General features: G+C 45.6%; 1 protein-coding gene across 3 annotated transcripts in view; it reads left to right on the forward strand.

Annotated features, from left to right (window-relative positions):
* The first annotated feature begins 1,130 nt into the window (after positions 1 to 1,130).
* Positions 1,131 to 20,096, forward strand: part of LOC138526452 (BAR/IMD domain-containing adapter protein 2-like) — a 451,265-nt gene continuing 432,299 nt past the window's right edge. For 2 of the 3 annotated variants that reach the window (XM_069637240.1, XM_069637231.1), the window contains exon 1: positions 1,131 to 1,407. In XM_069637240.1, coding sequence (XP_069493341.1) covers positions 1,360 to 1,407 — 48 coding nt within the window. In that variant the 5' untranslated portion in view covers positions 1,131 to 1,359. The remainder of the gene's footprint in view (positions 1,408 to 20,096) is intronic. The other variant, XM_069637221.1, reaches the window with a different exon arrangement.

Here is a 20,096-nt window from a genome sequence, read left to right on the forward strand (position 1 = left end):
CATTGGCGCCCGTGCCTCTGACTGTTTATCCCGACCGTAGCCAAATGGGCCCCCACCTGCCCTGACATATCTTCAGCGGTCCTGATTGGATTAATCATATTTCCCGCTCAGCAATTACGTCACAGATTCCTACAGTGTGGCAGAGGAGAAATCATGCTCTGCTGCTAGGCAAGTCCATTTATTGTGGGGGGGCTAGACACACCCCTGTTTATTATAATATATATATATATATATATATATATATATATATATATATATATATATATATATATATATATATATATGGTTTTGCCTTGCAGTGACTTCACTGCATCTGATGACATTCAATGCAGTTTTTCTGGTAGTCATTTAAAGCTTCTAAGCGCTGGAATAACGATTATTATTATTATTATTATTATTATTATTATTATCATCATTATTAATGGACCCGGAAATCCGCCCGGCACCAGGAATCTTAACCGCGAAACAGGCTCGAGGTGTGCAATATCTTGGCTAGTTACCACATGCCCATATTTTGTAGGACGTGTGCCCGGAAGCAGTGACATCTATTGCAAACAGTGAGGGAAAGCCGTGACACTTAATAAGTGCATACGTGTTTCTGATGCTGGGCCAGCTGACTAGGAATAAGGCACAGAAGTGGTCTAATATTCTCCAAATAATCCGCTGTGGAACGAGGCGGGTTTCAATCGTGGCTTACCCACTTTGCCACATTGTGTGATCCTGAGCAAATCACTTTATCACCCAGTAACCTAGTCCTCTTGGCTCACACATTTGGAAGCACTTATTTAGCAGCACAACATGTAAAAGAGACGTTGTGTAATAAAACAGGATAACGGTGTTCACGAAACAGCCCACAATTGGAGCACATTGCCTAAAAAAAGTAGTAAGCCTGGTGTGGTGGGGGTTGTTCATTCAACGGAAAAAAGGCAATCAATTATGGCCAAGGCGGGAGCTTGATAAGGACATCCTCGAGGATGACAGGCTGCCTCCCACCCGCCCATATGTCCCTTTAAATATGGAAATGACACACGCCTCTCTCCGGCTGTCAGTTAAAAGCAGGCCCCGCCCCCTTTTATGCAAATAAGTGCCACTGGGTGGGAGGCCAGCAGAGCCCCCATTGGCCATAAGTTTCGCTTTCTGAGCTGCAAAACTTTTGTGTCTGCCAGGGGGCAGCCCCTCCCGCGCCCCCACCCCTTGTGTGCCTCATCCCTCCCTGACCACAGTGGCCGGTGGTGGTCACCATCCTCCCTGCAGGTTCCAGAGGATCCCCCCACCCCACGTCCAGCCCCCCCAAACCTGGAGCAGCTCTGCCTCCGCTCCCCCGGGGTCCATGCGAGGAGCGCCCACGACCCCGGCACCATGTCCAGGTCCGAGGAGGTGAACAGACTGACGGAGAATGTGTACAGGGTAAGCCTAACGCCACCCCCCACATCCTCCCAGCTAGGCTCAGTCACCATCGGACCCCTCCTTCCCCCGCTCTCTTATGCTTCCTCGTCTGTCACCCATCCAGCGTCGGTGCCCCCATACACCGTGCCTGCCTGTGGCTGTGCCCTGCCTGTCCACCTGCCTGCTTTGCGTCGCTTGCCTGCTGTGCTGTGCCATCTCCGCTACGTCCCCTCCCTCCTCCTTCCCGTCAGTGTCTCGGTTCCCCCCTTCCCCTGCAGTCTGGCCGCAGTCCTGGTGCCTTTGTTAGACTGGCTTCCAAAAGCAGGCATGGCAGAACAGCGGAGCTGTGAGGAGGGGGAGGGGGAGGCGTGGGAGAAAGACCCCCGTGCTAAGAGTTCCCTTGGCGTGGGGAAAAAGCCAAGGGGGCTGTGGAGAATCGGGAGGGGGCGGTGTGTGTGTGTAAAGGATGCTGACAGTGCGCCAAGCATGGATACCGGTCTGTGGGCAATGGGAGGATGCGGGCAACGGCATGGGCAGTGAGAGGATGAGGATTGAGGAACTGCTGACGAGAGTGAGGAGGGAGAGCAGTGGGTACTGAGGGGATGGGTGGCAATGAGAGGATGCAGGGAAAACACAGGGTGACTTGAGCCGGCAAGAAGAGCAGTGGGTAATGAGAAGGATGCAGGGGGAACAGAAGACGGCGTGAGTCTGAAGGGAGGCTAGTGTATTAGGGGAGGCTGCAGGGAGGACAGTGGATAATGTCAGTATGCAGGAGGAGCAGTGGGTAATCAGAGTTTCTTTGGGGGGCAGTGGTTAATGAGAACGTGCAGGTTTTATGAGAGAGTGCAGGGAGTGCCTTGGTTTACGAGAGGATGCAGGTACTGGCGTGACTCGTGAGCAATGAGAGGGTGGTTGGACGAGCAGTGGGCAATGAGAGGATGCTGGGTGAGTAGTGGGCAATACGAGGATGCTGTCTAAGCAGTGGGCAATCAGAGGATGGAAGGCAGAGGGCAACACGAGGATGCAGGCCGAAGAGGGGGCAATGAGAGGATGATTCAAGTAAAGCAGTGGGAAATGAGAGGATGGGTGGAGACCATAGAGAAACAAGAGGATGCAAGTATTGGCGTGTGAAATAAGGGGATGCTGGGTCAGCAGTGGGCAAAGGATGGATGCAGAGCAGAGAGCAATGAGAGGATGCAGGGATTTGCGTGAGCAAAGTGGCAATGCTGGGTGAACAGTGGGCAATGAGAGGATGCTGGGTGAGTAGTGGGCAATGCGAGGATGCTGGGTGAGCAGTGGGCAAAGGATGGATGCAGAGCAGAGGGCAATGAGAGGATGCAGGGATTTGCGTGAGCAAAGTGGCGATGCTGGGTGAGCAGTGGGCAATGAGAGGATGCTGGGTGAGTAGTGGGCAATTCGAGGATGCTGGGTGAGCAGTGGGCAAAGGATGGATGCAGAGCAGAGAGCAACGAGAGGATGCAGGGATTTGCGTGAGGAAAGTGGCGATGCTGGGCGAGCAGTGGGCAATGAAAGGATGCTGGATGAGTAGTGGGCAATGAGAGGATGCTTGGTGAGTAGTGGGCAATGAGATGATGCAGGGCGAGAAGTCGGCAATGAGAGGATGATTCAAGTAAAGCAGTGGGTAATGAGGGGATGGAGGGATTTGCTTGAGCAAAGAGGAGATGGGTGAGCAGTGGGCAATGAGACGGTGGATGGAGAGCAGAAAGCAACTAGAGTATTCAGGCCTCAAAGGGGGCAATGAGAACATTACTCAGTTAAAGCAGCGGTTAATGAGAGGGTGTTTGGGAGCAATGGGGAAAGGGAGAATTGAGCGAGGGAAGATAGTAACAAGAGGATACAATTTTATAGGAGGATGTGGGGAGATAAAAGCACAAATGAGAGGCTGCAGGGGGAGCAGTGTGTGATAGGAGGATTCGGGTAGGGTAGTGAGTAATGAGTACGGACAACGTTCATGAGATGATTCGGGGAATACCTTAGCTTATGCTAGGATGCAGGAGTGGCGTGAGCAGTAAGAGGGTGCTTGGCATGCAGTGGGCAATGAGAGAATAGATGGGCAACTGAGCTGATGCAGGAATTATAAGGGTGTGGGTAGAGAAAAGGGCGATGAGAGGATTCTGGTAGAGCAGTGGATAATGAGGTGATATTTGCGGAGCTCTGGGAAATAGGAGGGTGCAGTGGGAGAGCAGTGGGTAATGAGAAGATGTAGGGAAGGTAGTGGACAATAAGAGTGTGCAATAATAGCATTGGTTAATGAGCAGGTGCATGGGGGAGTGGGCATTAGACATTGAGAGGAAGCAGGGAAAGAGTGGGAAAAGAGAGGATACAGAGGTCACTGGGAAATGAGAGGATGCATGGAAGGACGTTTGCAACGAGAGGGTGAAGTTGGACCATTGGTTAATTGGCAGATGCATGCATAGTGGGCAATGCGAGGAAGCAGGGAAAGAGTGGGAAAGGAGAGGATCAAAGGGCACTGGGAAATAAGAGGGTTCAGGGAAGGAAGTTGGGAATGAGGGGGTGCAGCAGGAGCATTGGTTACTGGGCAGATGCATGGGGGAGTGGCAATGAGAGGAAGCAGGGAAAAAGTGGGAAATGAGAGGATCAGTGGGTACTGGGCAAAGGGGAGATGCAGGAAAGGAAGTGGGCAATGAGAGCGTACAGTAGGAGCATTGGTTAATGGGCAGATGCATGGGGGAGTGGGCAATGAGAGGAAGCATGGAAACAGTGCGACAGGAGAGGATCAAAGGGCACTGGGTGAAGAGAGAATGCGGGGTATGGAGTGGGCAATGAGAGGTTACAGGGGCAGCGCATAATGAGCAGATGTGTGGAGAAGGAGAGCATGCCGTTTCTGCTTAATATGCACGAATCCCACGCCTCAATGCACCGCCCAGTTCGCCGTCCGCTGTGGAGATCCTGCACTGCACGCACACCCTGCCCTTTCCCAGCACGCACTTGTCCCATGCCCTGCAGTTCTTGCATATCCCCATTTCGGCATTGCCCCACAATGTGCTGCCGATTTGACTTTCTACACACACTTGTTGGGAATTCATGCACATCCCTAATTAACAACTTTTCCTGCATCTTGTGATGATTCTAATTTCGACATTAATCCAAATGTAATGAACGTAATAATTCAAAAGTAGGAACGTGGTATGCGGACATTGGTGCTTATGACCGCAGTGCCCAGTGTTCCCAATCCACAAACATCTCAATACAAAGCGCACGCAAAAGACAAGTGTTCGCAAATCAGTAATAATCTGCATTTTGCATTTCCCCCAGACTGCCCAAGCTAGAGGGTGTCATCATTTTCTCTCCAATAGAACCGACATGCTGGTTTGGTGTAAATCAGTGCACTAGTTCTTTTTAAATTTGATCTAGAGTGGGGTGCCTGTGCCACCCAAACATGTATATGTTTCTCCCATAAGGCATTGCTCCAGCAACAGATTTTCATTTTTGAAAACCCACCATATTGAAAATCGCGATTAGCGAGCGAAAAAGATTGAGATGGTTTTTTGGAAAACCATAGAGTGGGGGAGTTCTGATGCTAAGGAGAAGGTTGGCAGGGTTAATGAGGAGTATTTGTGAAGGTTTGGGATCCAGAGATGGTGTAGGTATGTGTTTCTTTTTCTAGACGGCCACAGCAAAGTCCCTTGAGTGCACTATTTTTTTTAAACATTTTAATTATTTTTTATTATATGGTTCAAACACAAAAAATGCAACATTTAATAAATTACATTCCAAATAATATGGTCTAAAATGTACTTTGCAAAAACGGGGGGGGGGGTGAGGTGAGGGGCAGACGTGGAACCCTTGCCCACTGCCCTTAGAGAGGCACAGCTTCACCTCCCTGATGAGGCCCAACCAGGCTGAAACACATGTCTGGGGTTGCTGTTGCTACTCTTGTTCAGAAGAGAATTGCCAGGCATTTCGGTGCTGGACTGCCCTTGGGCAGGACAAAGACTGATAGGTAGTGGATATTTCTCTTCTGTGAAAGGATGGAGAGCTAAAGACTCTGGTTGAGACGCAAACCTGGGATATAGGCCAGTAGTAGAGCACCTCCCAGAAACCCACTTGTTTTTGTCTAAAATGTACTTTAAAATCATTACTGCAATATATTCCGTGACCAACAGTATATTTCATGTAACCATCAGTAAATTTCATACAAGCAACACGTCAATTACAGAGAGATACATATCAATAAAAAAGACAAACAAGATATATCATTAGGTTTCTCAAGCGGACTACTCAAATATAAAACAGTAAGTTAAAACAGTATAATAAACACAGGTGCAAAATCAAGCAACCACACTCTACTCCAGTATGTAATCTTCCAATTTCAGGGATTTAACAAAGCCTGTTACAGCAATTACTGTTGATGTTGTTCACCCAGCAAAGAAACAAGACCATATTTGGTTGTCTTCGTCCCCTGTGTTAAAAATTGAGAACTTTCGAAAATAAACAGACCTCACATTTACTAGTTCTTTACAGTGCAGCAGCCAGTGTTTAACTGATTCCGGAACTAGATTACAGAACCAACAAAGGTCATGTGCCACGTCAATCATACCATAACGGGCCAATATTTGCTTCGAGGCAAGCAGATTCCAACGGAATCGAAGAAAAGTAGATTGTACCGATCTGTCAGCATAAATACTATGAAAAGGGCTGAGACACCTAGTTTTTTATGTTCACTCTTCAAGTGCACCAATGAAGGATACGAATGGAAAGATTCCTGTGTGTTGATCCAGCCATGTCTTTATAAAATTATGATATATGATATAGACCTAATTATTATATAGTCCCTAATTATTAAACGGTGCACAACTTGCTCTTTTTTGACTCCATGGTTAAGCAGGCGCAATGGTCAAATAATCCCCCTTTGTATGTCATCTTTGTTGATTTCAAAGCAGCCTTTGACACAGTCAGGAGAGACCTGCTGTGGAGCAAATTAGAACTATTAGGCTGCCAGCAGGGTTACTCTACTACTTAAACTATTACATAAAAACAATACTGTGTGTCTTAGGTTGGACAACGGTGGGACAATGACAGCTCCTGTTATACAAAACTGTGGAGTCAAGCAAGCTGTGTTACGGCACCACTCTCATACAATTTGTTTGTCTCTGATCGACCTGAGTACTTGTCTAAGATAAAAGGATGTCCCCCGAAAATTGATGACTTGCACTGTAGGGTCCTGGCATACGCAGATGATCTGGTGCTACTGTATCACACATTTATTGATATCCAACGTATAGTCTGAGCACCCTGGGACTACGAGGAAAAGAACGGGCTTGTCATCAATAGAGAGAAAACTCAAATCATATGCGAAGCGAATCTCTAGACCCAGATTGTTGATTCAGAATATCGAGATCTCATATACTTCACAGTATAAATATCTTGGAGTTGAGTGTAAGTCGGGAAAGGGCTTTAAAATGTGTATTGAAGCCTGTACTAGAAAAGCAGCGCAGTTGACAGCATTAATCGGACAGTTTGCAAACAAAAAGGGCAGGTTATTTGCTTGGTATAAGGCAATTATATTTGCAGTGTTTACTTCTTGCTGTTATCTACGGTCTTGAGAATCTGACTGATATTTACCTAGAGTGGCTTCAGCTAATAGAGGGTAGATTTTGGAAAAAGTTATTAGGCCTGCCAAAATGTGTATCCATCTCCATTTTGAGACTTGAATTGGTTATTCACTCTCTCAAATCATTGGTCCTGAAGAAGAGAACCATGGTGTATATAAAAATGTTGAATGGACCATCAAATCCTCTATTAAATAGCCTGGGTTGCACTGAGTGGAGACTAGAAATGAAATCTAGTTTTAGTAAAAGAATGATTTCACTATTTAAAGACATTGGGCCTCATTATAAATCAGGCGGTCCGGAAATAACGGTGGCGGTAAACCCGCCGCCACCGTTATTTCCGGACTGCCTGATCCCGACTCCTGCAGGCGGGAGGTGATGTTCCCGCCAGGTCTGACCTGGCGGATTTAACACCACCCGCCTGCAGGCGGCCAAGGAAACACCAGCAACATTACGAGATGCTGCCGGTGTTTCCATGATCCCCATTCCCATCGAGTCCAATAGGACTCGATGGGAATGGGGATTAACACCATTCCGCCTCCGTGATTCCCGGAAAACCGGGGTTGTAATGCCCCAGTAATTCCGGGAATCACGAAGGCGGAATGGTAATACGAGTCCGGCGGTAACCAGGCGGTTTTACCGCTGCGGTTACCGCTGGACTCGTAATGAGGCCCATTGACTGGAGCCCTAATTAGGGTGAGGACAGTTCCAATCTCCGGCAGCGTCTTGAAAAACGTCGAGATCTGTGGGATTGGAACGAAAACTTTAAACATTTGAACTCCTTAAAAAGTTGCACCTTTGTGCCTGATATTCTTATTAGCTATCAAAAGATGCAATCCTATCTAGCAATGTGTCCCTCTACAGCATTGAGGAGATTTATTCTCTTACTTCGTATTAACAGGTTACAGATACTAAACGTGTTGGGTCCTTCAATGGCCCTGCCAGTGCAAGAACGCTTCTGTCGTATGTGTTTGGTTAAAATACTTACTGAGTCTGCTAGACATGTACTTACAGAGTGTACAAGCCTTGTTCCCGTATATGTGAAAAAATCGCAGTAAATGTGTACATTACTACGATTCGATAAAGGGATCGACACTTTGGAAGAAATGCTTAAATACTCAAAATAGAAGTAAACATATTGCTCTTTTCGGGATATGGAGGTCGTGGAAACAAATTTAACCAGGGCACAGGGAGAAAAGAATGCATTGCAAACACCACATGCCTAAGTACTGAAGCCCTGTCTCTATTATACATCAAGGGTTTATTTATTTATTTTATTTTTTGAATTTGTAAAGCGCACTGCAGTCCTTAGGCATCGAGGCGCTGTTGCAAGCAAATTACTTAGTTACAGTTTCATGGGGTTGATGTCTAATAGTGCAATAGGGTCACTGATCTAATTTAAATAACATAATATTATGATACAATTCATTACATGCTATTACTGGCTAGTTGTCATATCTGTTTCTGCCAATCAGGCCTTCTGGTGTACAGTTGGACTAATCTTATTAATTTTACTGAGACACTATCATATTCTTGTCTTGTATCGCACTATTGCTCTGGCGCAATGATAATGATAATGACTGATCTGTGCTCTGAAGATCACTGGTGTTTTAATGTAACTGATAATGCTAATGATACTTGCTACATTCTTACTTGCTCTGATATGTTCTTACCTTGCCATGCAGATTGATGATTAATAACTTGAAATTATTGTGGACATTTGACACCTGACATGGATTATCATGATGATGAGCATCAATTACTGATTGATTGCAGAATCTTTTAGCTGGATAAGTTTATGCAATGTGGTATTACATCATAATGAATTGTCATTTTATGAAATACTACTATGATTGTAATATGATAACATGGTGCTATATTGCAATGAATTATCACGTGTTATTTAATGTAGTATATTTAATGTATATGTATAAAGTTTTTATTTAAAACTATAACACATTAAATAAATACATAAATATGTAAAATCAATGTTACTCTCCCGTGAACGTGAATCAGTTCATTTATAGAGCTCCCAATGCTCAAAAATATTGACATATATACATCCTGGATATCTTAAATTTTTGGGCAAGCCCGAGCCAAATAAATAGCGTTAAGATATACATATAAGGAATTCTTAGCAGGCCATACAAATGTTCTCAATAATGATAAAATCCTCCAGTGTGCTCTTACCTTGAGTGAAACAATTCCCATATCATATCTTATTCCATGCATTGGGAAAGAAGTCCGAATTTTCAAAGTCCTTTTCCCTATTTTTCCTTCCAAAACGGGAAGAGAATCTAGCATCTTTAAAGGGTAGGTCTCTATAACACTTAGCAATTTCTGGACAATTTTTGTATTATAATATCAAATTGTTGGCTTCAGAGAAAATTTACCAAATTTGGCATCCACTCTCGCTAGTTGGATTGCCAGGTCGGCTGATCAGGTTTTAAACCACTGATAAAGATTCCCCTACTTGAGCATGCATTGATCAGAAAATCCAAATAAATCATTGAACCCTTATAATTTTAGCCTTCACTACAAACCAGCTATGTTTCGTTTTTTTGTCTCGCTTTGGTTAGATGCATAACTTTTGTTTTTCTGTTTTTCTGGGTTGACACTAAGCGACAGACCTTCAATGAATTCTACAAATGCGTTAATCAATTTCTGAAGGCGAACCGCGGTAGCATCAAACAAAAGATGATCGTCTGCGTAGGCCAGCCATCTAAAGCGCATGTTTGCTCTTTTAGGTGATACCAAGGCTGCTGCTAACAGATGTTGATCTTTGTCAGCCAGGTAAAGGTTGAACAGGCAGGGGGCCAAAACACACCCCTGCCTGACACCCCTCCCAACCTTGATTTTTCTTGATAAATCACCAGCATGATTCAAAAGCACTTGCATATGGGTATCTGTATGTAAAGCAATTAGCAGGCAGGATGGGATACGCTAAGCCTGCAAATTGCACCAGAGCTTCCCCCTATCGACTGCATAAAATGCAGCGAACAGCAGGTCCAATGAGGTGACATACATTCCTTCATATGACCTGCTCCATGCCAGTTGTTGCAAGCAATCCATTGCTAACCCATTCAATAATGTACCCATATTCCAACGAAAGCCCGTTTGCCATTTCTCAATTCTGCCCATAGACTCTACCCACGATTCTAGTTGCAAAAGCAAGACAGATGTAAACACCTTGCTGTATGTGTCCAAAATCGAGATGGGTTGATAATTCAGAAGACTTGAGTGGTCTCCTTTTTATATCGGGATTACCTATACCAATGACCAAGTGGCAGGATATAATCCAGTTTGAAGAATGGTCCCAAAAAGGGATGATAAAACCTCTGCCCAACTCACCAAATCTCCTTTAAACAGGTAGTTTGATAGGCTGTTAGGTCCCCGTGCTCTAGAGACACTCATTCCATGTAGTACCTCGTGAACAATCTTGGAACCAAAATCCTCTTTAGAGAGCTCCTGACTATTTACCTGATCAAACCTTTCCACTTCAAACTCTGCAACAGCATACCCGAAATGTGTTACCCAGTTTACTTCTGTAACTCCATTTATCAATAAAGTGGGTTTAGATGAATCCACTGCATTAATCAATCACCAAAATGCTCCTGAGTCCGCATGGTGGGAGTGCGCTGGCCTGGGCTTTTAGATTTTCAATATTGAGAAAGAATGATGGGAGATCAAACTCCGAGGACTGTGTGAGGCCATTCCGCACAGAGTCCACCTGCTTCCTGCACAAAACACAAAGTCAAATTTACTCTGGGAAGACACAGCCTACAGGTGCCGTCTTCCCCTGTCATATTCAGCTGGAATGTGACATCCCCGGGTACATCAAAGCATCTACAGAAGTGGAAAGGCACACCTTCTTCCAGCCATGAGCAGACTAATTTAAATATCAAAGGCTCCATGGAACTGCATTCTTTTTGGCTACTCCAGCTGGTGGCAGTGCAGACTAATGAGATAATTGAAGCAAGTCTAGAGGAGAGGCTTGGTTGCCGCAAGAGACAACAGGAAGGTGGGAATAACACCCCTTTGGTATGCAATGTATCAACTTGAAGCTGGTTTCCACCTCTCTGTATGAAAAGCAGTGAATGGCCTTTCTGGGTCCAGCAGTTATTGCAGTTGTCCCTGCAGAGCAGACCCCTTTCAGGGGGACAAAGGATGGAATTGGGAGCGGCAGGAAGTCTGCTCCCAGCACATACTACAATGGAAGCCTGTACATTAATCAAGAGTCACAGAGGGCTCAGTTAATCAGATTAACACTTTGATCTACAGCAGACAGGAAGATGGGTGGGACTTAGGTATATGTTGTCACCTCTTGTCTGTCCTGTTGCAGAGCACCCTAGTCCTGACCTCATGCATAACAGAAGATTGTAGGTGGGGACCCAGGATTGGTTCATTAAGGTAGGCTAAGCCTGCACCAATCACTGGGGCCCATTTGACTTTAAAAGAGGGCTGAACCCCTCACTTAACAGATCATCTAAAGACTTTGAAATGAGTAAGAAGAAGGACTCTTTTGGACCCGAGCTGAAGGTACAGTCTACCGTACATCTTCCGCCAGTGAAGGAAGGCCTCGAGTTCCAAGAGGGAAGCAAGATCCTTCCCCTAAACATCTCACAGGGAACAAAGGGAGATACCAGACTCAGAGGACCCATCCAGCAGCTCCAGAACCTGTACCCAGCCAGCACACAGCGTGCCCTGCTAGGTTATGTCAGCAGGCTTCCTAGGTGGGAAGTGCTAGACAGTCTTTGGAGAAAGGACAAGGCCATTGTCTGCAATCACTCTCCTGAGTTTTGGGCCGTATGCCTTGAAAGGACACAAGCCTTGCAAAGATGCTCGGAGGAGTGCCACACAAGCACCATCCAGCGTCCAACTTTTAAGGACATTTTTGAGACAGTCGAGTCCTCGAACCGCATCCAACTGCATCGCTGACTGTTGTCACGCCGCAGTCACCAGAGCCGGTCGCGACGCCTCAACCAGCATTCCAGATCTGTCAACCAGCACATAGACAATGATTCTTGGCCCCCAAGCCGTCCAGCCTCGTTTGCCAAACTGCCTGCCGCCTGGTACCTGCAGTTGTCTCTGGCCTCTAACGCTGTCTCGAGGGCTGTCGAGCACCAAGAACTTCTTCAGCAGCAGGCACATTGTGGTTTTGGCCCCCTGGTCCTTCTCCGAAGGCCCCTAGAGACAATTACAAACCTTTGCCCCTTTGGTGCTGGAACTGAATAACCTTGAACTGTAAGACTGATTACTTTACCAACCACCCTCCTATAAGTATCCAGAGTGCATCCCTTTCCTTTGTGAAACTGTCTGTCCTCTGCATTCCTTTACAGGGTGGGTTGTATTCGTGCTAGAACGGTCTGTTGAAGTAATAATAAAGTAGATATTTGTATACAACCTTGACTGTACAGTCCTTTTTATCATTGGGTAATAATTGTATTTTCGCTGTGTTACAGCTAACCAACGATCCACGACCTTGCAGACATAAGCCCGCCGTTCCGTCCACGTTACCAAAATTGGACAAGGAGGTCTTATAAATCACATGTATTCCAATCTGTTTGGACCCCTTCTAGTGTACTAGAGGTGTGGAGTTGATTGATGGTTTAGAAACTGATATTCATCCGTGGACTGCTGGTGCCCGGGAACTTGATTTGTCACAATATCCCACCAGGGGCACTGCAATGAGGGCATTATCTAAGACCATGCTTTGGCCACAGCGTTAGCAGCTCACCATCACATGAAAAGAAAACAAAACTTATAACCATTTTGAACCTTTCCAGCAAGATATTGCACTGGGCCTCTTCGAGAACACTATAATTCTTCAGAAAAGTACCATCAAATGCAGTTCAATATTAAAAAATGGTGTCTCTTAAAACACGCCTCCTAACACACATGAAATACCCGCTCTGCACTTTGTACCCCTATCTTCGAAATAGGATTATACAGCATTCAACTTCCTGCTTTCAAGAAATATGTTCATTTTTCTTTTACCGTTAGCTAAAAACCAGTACAGTATATGTTAAGATTTTGTGAATTACAGTACAATATTGCCACCTTGAATATTCATGTATATGATCCAAAATAATGTGAATACAAATACAGTAATGTGAACCCTATTTATTTATTTTTTTGTGTCTATAGTATAACAAAGCATACAGGGCAATGTGTTTTAAGGTGCAATAGTTCCGTCTCACGGTTCTGGTGAATTTGACAAAACCCTGTGCCGTTGTATATTTTGTCATCAGACCAACTGGATAGCGTAATAGGTCACCTGTTCTGCAAGTTTGGGATTTATAACGCAGGAACCTAGTAGCTGGGACCTAACTGAGCGCTCTGCATACGGTATGCATCTAGGGTTTTACAGGTGGGGTGCAGGAGTAGAAAAGGAGCTTGCATTGATAAATGGAAAGGGGTACCGAGGGGGCTGGGGGTTTGGAGGTGGTTGGGAGTACGGTTGAATGGAGTGATCTGCAATTGGTAAATGTTTTTTTAAGGAGTAGGATCATGGATGCTGAGGTCCTGACTGAAGCGTGGTATGGTGGGAGCCAGTCGTGTCCGTGTTGGCCACTTGTATATCTTCTATGTGCGTGTGTATATGAAAACATATATCACAAACGCAAAATGGCACTCATTTCGATCATATAAATTGCCCTTAACACACTGACATGTCTCAGCCATCGTATTTGTGTGGGCCTATTTCATTATAATAATGTTGTCATCAGTGTTGTGCCACATGACGCAGCGGCGGCTGGTGGCGTGACAGTGTCAGAGGGCTGATAGTCGGTGCATCCAATCAAAGCGGATGCGAGCTCGTCAGCATAGGCCGGCGCCTGGAGTGAAAAACGGGGAAGCGATGAGGGCCTGCGAGGGCCGATAAGACACGCCTGAATAGGAGGCGGCCCAGCTGTTGCCCCGGAACAGAGAGGTGGGGCCGCAGCTGACAGGGGCACCGACGACAAAGGGGACGGGGCCCTCCAGATGCACCCGTGGGGGCGGAGGGATAGATGTGAATGGAGAGTGTGTGAGAGGTCAGATGAGGGGAGGCAGATAGGAGCGTCTCCAGGGCAGCGGAGGCCGGAACGGAAATCGAGTCCTGATTTCTGGAGGGGGCGGGGCGAGTCGTCACTTCACCAGGCTCCCTAAGGTACTTGAAGATGGCGTAATGTGTCTAATCGCCCCCACCAGGAGATCACGCCCCTCTACTGAGAATCTGTAAACTGCACACACAGACCAACCTGTGGGAGTGCTTCCTGGGGGCACAATTTGTGGTCAAATGGATGGCAAGCAGACAGTGAACTTTGAGTGAGTGATGAGTGACGTTTATCAAAATCTTCATTTGCAGAGTGCACTAACTAATCAAACTGCTGCTCATTGCCCCACCAGACTGGCCTGCACTAGACAGCTGGGCTGGCCCTTCTGGGATTTATTCCGCCCCACCCCATTTCTGATTCATATGGGGAGAGCCTCAACTTGGGTTGTAGCACCTGAGCTTCTATCCGGGGCTACAACCAAAAGACCCAAGGCTATAACCCCCTTAGCCCCCCACACCCTCAGCAATGCCTCTGGCCTCAGCCCTCTACAGAGAGACGGCTAGAGCCAGGGGCGCAACGAAAACTACATTTCGGGGTGGAGGGGGCTAAGTGGTAATGGGAGGGGCCACTTCAGAAAATAGGTTTGGCAAACCTGGAGGCTCGGCCCCCACTGTTCAACCCCCCCATGGTCTGGTGTGGGGACCAACTATCAAATAGTATATTTTAAAGCACAATATGGAGAAAGGTGGTAGAAGTCTATATTGATAGTAGCAGCTTAAAAGGTTTGTTCAAGTACATTTTACTGAACAAACACGGTTAACTTTAACACTGCCAGTTTCGGGGAAGGCTTCCCTTACCTCTCTGCCTAACAAAAGGCAAGTGCGCACATCCAGGGGTGCACCTAGGTTAACATTTAGGCGGGGGCTAACCGTTCAAATGTTGGGGTTGGCGCTAATTTCAGAGACGGTGGAGGAGTGGCAAACTTACTTGTGAAGGGGCCTACTTGTGAAGGGGCATCTTACTTCATTACTCATTGCAATGAGACTATTCTAGTGCAGCTTCAATGTTACAATCAGTTAACTCTCGCCTTTAAGTCTGAAACGGCCACTTCTTGCAGATGCCGAAGGTCCTAGAAAGTGTGAAAATGGCAGATGCTGTGCAATGAAAAGCTCAATATCATAGAATAACAGGACATTGCAGAGTGTGGGGAATTACTCTGGACGACCCAAGCAACTTCAGTGGTTGGGAGCAACCACAGTAGGTCCGCTATACTAGAATCTCTGGTGCATTGACTGGCTGGTGAGACTATGGGCCTCATTACACGGAAGGAGGTAAGGGTTTACCGGTACCGGTAAGGGCACCGGTACCGGTAAACCCTTACTGCCTTACTACGAGGTCCCCTTGCGGGTCCTCCCTTAACGCCTGGTTTTTACAGGCGTTAAGTACGGGACCCGCAAAGGGACCTTGGTATTAATTACGGTACCGCAATTTGCGGTACCGTAATTAGCACCTTCACCATTAACATGGAGCCCTATGGGGCTGACTGGCAATGGTGAAGGGGCAATGGTGGATGGCGGAATTAGCGCCCCCACACACCTTGGAATATGGCGCTAATTCCGCCATCCACCAAGGCGGACCCGGTAAGGTTCCTCTCTGACTTGCCACGGACTCTGCCAAAGGCATACCGGCCTTTCAGAGATACCCATGGGACGCGCTGTCCCCGGAGATATCAGTCGCCCACTTTTACATTCACCCAGGGATATCTCATAATCAACCCCCAGAAACTTACCCTGCTCCACACTTAACCAGAGTTTGTGGATGTGGGTCACTCAGTGTGAACACTGCAACAATGGGCAAGCTCCTTGAAGAACCCATTCTCGGCATCTCGAACTCAAGAACCATCTGTTAGCCCGACATTTAAACAGATGTTATTAGTCTCTCCTGAAGGCCATGTATTTGATCTGTTTGTTGGATCGCTGTTCCTCGTCTCGTTTCTGTCTGACTAGGAGCGGGGGTCGTGCCTTCTCGGTTGCAGCAGCTGAGTTCTGGAACTCTCTCCTGCTTCAGCTCAGGATGGTCATAGAGCATCTTCAGTTCCGACATCTTTTCTAGTTTTTTCCATCCGTTTTCTTTTTCCTTCGGTCCTCTGTTCAATTCTTAGCGCCAAGATGCCTTTGGTGTACGCGAGCTTAACACATTCCATAACATAACATGTGTGCCATGTTTCAGAATGTATTCTACAGGAAACCCCAATCGGTGCAGCAAAGAACTATGATATCGTCACTCATCATAATCATCATAGCGTTTTGTTGGGAGGAACTCCCATTAAAGAATAAAACTATATGGGCGGTATGGCAGACACTTTGCACAGGTGGAAGCGCAATTAGCCCCAGGGAAAGAAATGCTCTAGTGCAAAAAGAAATACCTGCAATGATTTTTGCACTCAGGCAACATTTGCCCTTTTGATTTATTTTGATTTATTTTATTGTTTAAAACACAGACCACGCCTGAGAGCAGCGTACCGATGTGAAGGGAGTCGGAATAAGTAACACGTGCAGTTTAAAATGAAATAAAATGTTCAACAAAAAAAAAAAAGAAACACAGCCACCTGGATCGGTTCCTCCCAGTACCGGGATTCCAAACAAGAAATAAAGTGATTCTATCAGGAGTGCCCTTAATACCGCTCGCTCTGCCTACACACCACTCTTTCCACCGAACGAGTCTCTGAAAAAACTTTTGCTTTATTCAACCCACATAGAAATATAGAATTGTTTGTGAAAAAAAAGTCATGAACTCATAAACTTTAAAAAAAAAAACAATACTTAAAACACTGTTACATTTGTGATAGGGGTTAGCATCATGGTGACTTGAAAAATGTATGCAGTCTGCAATCACTGCCCAGTACTTTGTTACATTTCTCAGATCAGATACATCCCCCACTTTTACAATCCAATTGTCAATTACAATATATTGCACATTTCCCTGATTTTCTGACAGATTGGTGTCAGCAAACACACAAGTGCCTCCAGTATTTCGAACAAGCACGGCTGTGATGACCATGCCCTGCTAGTCCCTCAGTAAACTATACTCTTCCTCAAGACAATAGGTATGTCGGCACAACTGTGTTTCGGCCACTATGCAATGGGATCAGAACATGTATTTACGTCCCTTCGTCCTATCTTTGGCCTTCATCAGAACAAATATTATTCAGATTGGACACCAATCCACACCTTATACAGTATTGCTCACCTTGAAATTGAAATCTTCATTGTTTTTGATCTAAAAAAATATACATCAGACACATTTTTCAACACCATAATGCCACAACGTCAACCTCACTTTAGACAGAGCAGAATTGCAGACCCTTAAAGCCCACTCCTAGTGGACAGAATCCAAGCCGAGTGACAGATACATGCTGTACTGCACAACGTCTCTCTTATTGGTCCCTTGTTCCTTAATGTGTCTGTATAGCAATCTGCAAAACAATTGTAAACAATTTTGGGCAAACTTCACACAATTGCTGACCATAACTATCATACCACCTCTAATGACACAGGATGCGCTCACTTGTTATTATCAAGATGCACACACAATTTGTCTGCTGGACTGCAACCGATTTATTTTGCCAGTCCATATGTTTCCCCTTGATAGTTTGGACGAATCTATAACAAATCAATGTATACCGATGTCGTATTACTTATCACGCCCCCACACCTCTAAGGTCTTTAAATATAGCTCGATTTATCTACTTTCTTTGATTTTTTGGGCTTATTCAGACGGAAACTCTTAAATTGAGTCGCCCAAGGGAGTGCTCGTCCAGTGCCTGGGAGCCAGCGTCTGGGTTGGTTTGGTGATCAGTGTTTCTACTGACGAGGTTTTTGAGCAATCGATATCACCAAAATATAATAAGTGACACCGCGGCATTACGGTAAAGCGTTTCACAAATCTATTGGATTGAGACACTTCACGTGTGTTTTTTTGGAGAGTCGGGCTGTGTTGCTTCGGTCCCATCCATTTAGTCATGTTTGTTGGAGCCCCATGTGGACTTCTGGATCTACGGCTCAGTGCACTCGCGGAGTTGAGAATGGTGACTGCAGGCCAGGGAGCCTTTGAGCCGCCCAACTTTACGAGGATATACAGGGGCGACCAAACCGGGACTGTGGGGGGCACCGGAGTGAAACTTCCACCAAGTAAACAGTGTTACAGTGCATACTAACAGTATGACAGGTTAGCACTCAAAGGCAGTGCTGCACTGTGATAGGCTCCTTCAAACGCCCTTTTCAATATAGCAATATAATCTACCTAACAGCGATTAAATAGCGCTGACAGCAGAGTCCAAAATATAACACATTTTCCAATCTTAACACTGTTTGACATCACTTACATATTGTCTACCGTAGAGTGTGCATTCATAAGCTTACTCGTTGATCTCCATATATGTATGATCTGAGGAGTAGTCATACAAAAGCAAGAAAAATGCCAGTATCATTGGAAGTGTATTCGGGGAGGGAGGAGATCATGGAAATAGAAGATCCACAGGGCCCTCATTCCAGTAGACCTGAAAGAGAAAAAGATGGGGTGGAGATTCCAAGTGTGAGTAATCAGTTTCAGACTCTGCTGACACCTTAATCTCTGCCGCTACCTGAAATTTAACAGTAACTTATGCAATGGCTGTGAGCAACATGGAGGGGCTTAATTCCTCTGGCAAAGTATCCACCCCCGAACCTCGGCTAATAAAGAAACTGCAAAACAGGAAATTGTCAAAAATACAAGGTTGGTCTGCAATAACAGACCAACTGAAAGAGAGATTAGCAATGGTGAGTGAAGGGGTCATGAGTGAATCAATCAACAAAAAAGCTTGAAAGAGTTTTTTTCAGAAGGCAGGCTCAAGTACGGACATAAGAGCTATCAGACTGTTGCGAGGCTGTCCAGCAGTCCATTTTTTGAGTGATGGAAGCACCTTTGAAACAGTTACTCAACTTGTAGACAAGAGGAACTCAGTAACAATCCCCCCCTTGGAGCCAAATGTTGTACAAGTGAGTGGAGAAGTGATTATGGATGAAGCACTGATACATTTAGAGGAAATGGCATCCATATTGACAGAACATTTGACCCTGAGCTCTATGTCATCCCCTGGACCAGAAATGAGCCACGGCCTCCTCGAGACATTACGAGAAACGGACGAGAGAGTCAAATTAACAGCCCCATTAATGTCTAAAAATAAATTTGGTGTTAAGCTAATTTGTAAGCCTTTATGGGAATATAAAGGTAAAATTAATGGCAATTACCCTACAACTGAGCGAGATAAAAATCACCCTGTTCCTGTGAAGGCAAGCCCCTGAACGATCATACCAGAAAAAATACAACCAGCTAGGGAAAAAGGCCCAAGACACTCTTGCAAGGATAACAAGTATTTATTTCTACCAAAATAGGAATGCATCAGCAAAGAACTCTACTGCACGTAATGTTCTGAGGTTCGTTGGCATGTGCGGTACATTATAAGCACAAACAGTGACACTAATGACGGCATCATATCTAGTACAGTTCTACAACACAGATTGGTAAAGGCCTATAGATGTAGGGCCTGCTCCATATGGGATGCCAGGCCATTGGTCCATCTTCATCTGTTCATCTTTGTTGATCTTTGTTCACATGGGTGCTGCTGGACTCGTCATCCACAGTGAGCTGACCTATCAAATAATTTGTTACTCTGACACACAATGTTATTATTATGATTGGAACAATGCACCTGGTAGATACAGGGATGGGCTCAGGGGAGAGTCGAGGTCACACTAACTCACACACACTTCACTAACTCCCAGACAGATCAGCAACCACAAAGGTCCTACACCTTAGTTTGCAGCTATAATTCTGAGGCCTCCCTGCACCTCTCTGCACACATCACTTGACCCATTCCTGAAGGTGTGATAGCCTTGCCTTCTGATCTTAGTGATTGATCAAGGGGTGTAAAGATTTTATGGTCGGTGGTCTGGGTTTGGATGATGCTGTGGCATGCAGGGGTCATGGGTTGAAAGCATGGCAAAGCTGTATTTCTCCTGGTGGGATTGTTGGGGGCAAG

The sequence above is a fragment of the Ambystoma mexicanum genome, chromosome 1q (genome assembly GCF_040938575.1).
Source record: "Ambystoma mexicanum isolate Mex_15411 chromosome 1q, UKY_AmexF1_1, whole genome shotgun sequence".
NCBI classification, from domain to species: Eukaryota; Metazoa; Chordata; class Amphibia; order Caudata; family Ambystomatidae; genus Ambystoma; species Ambystoma mexicanum.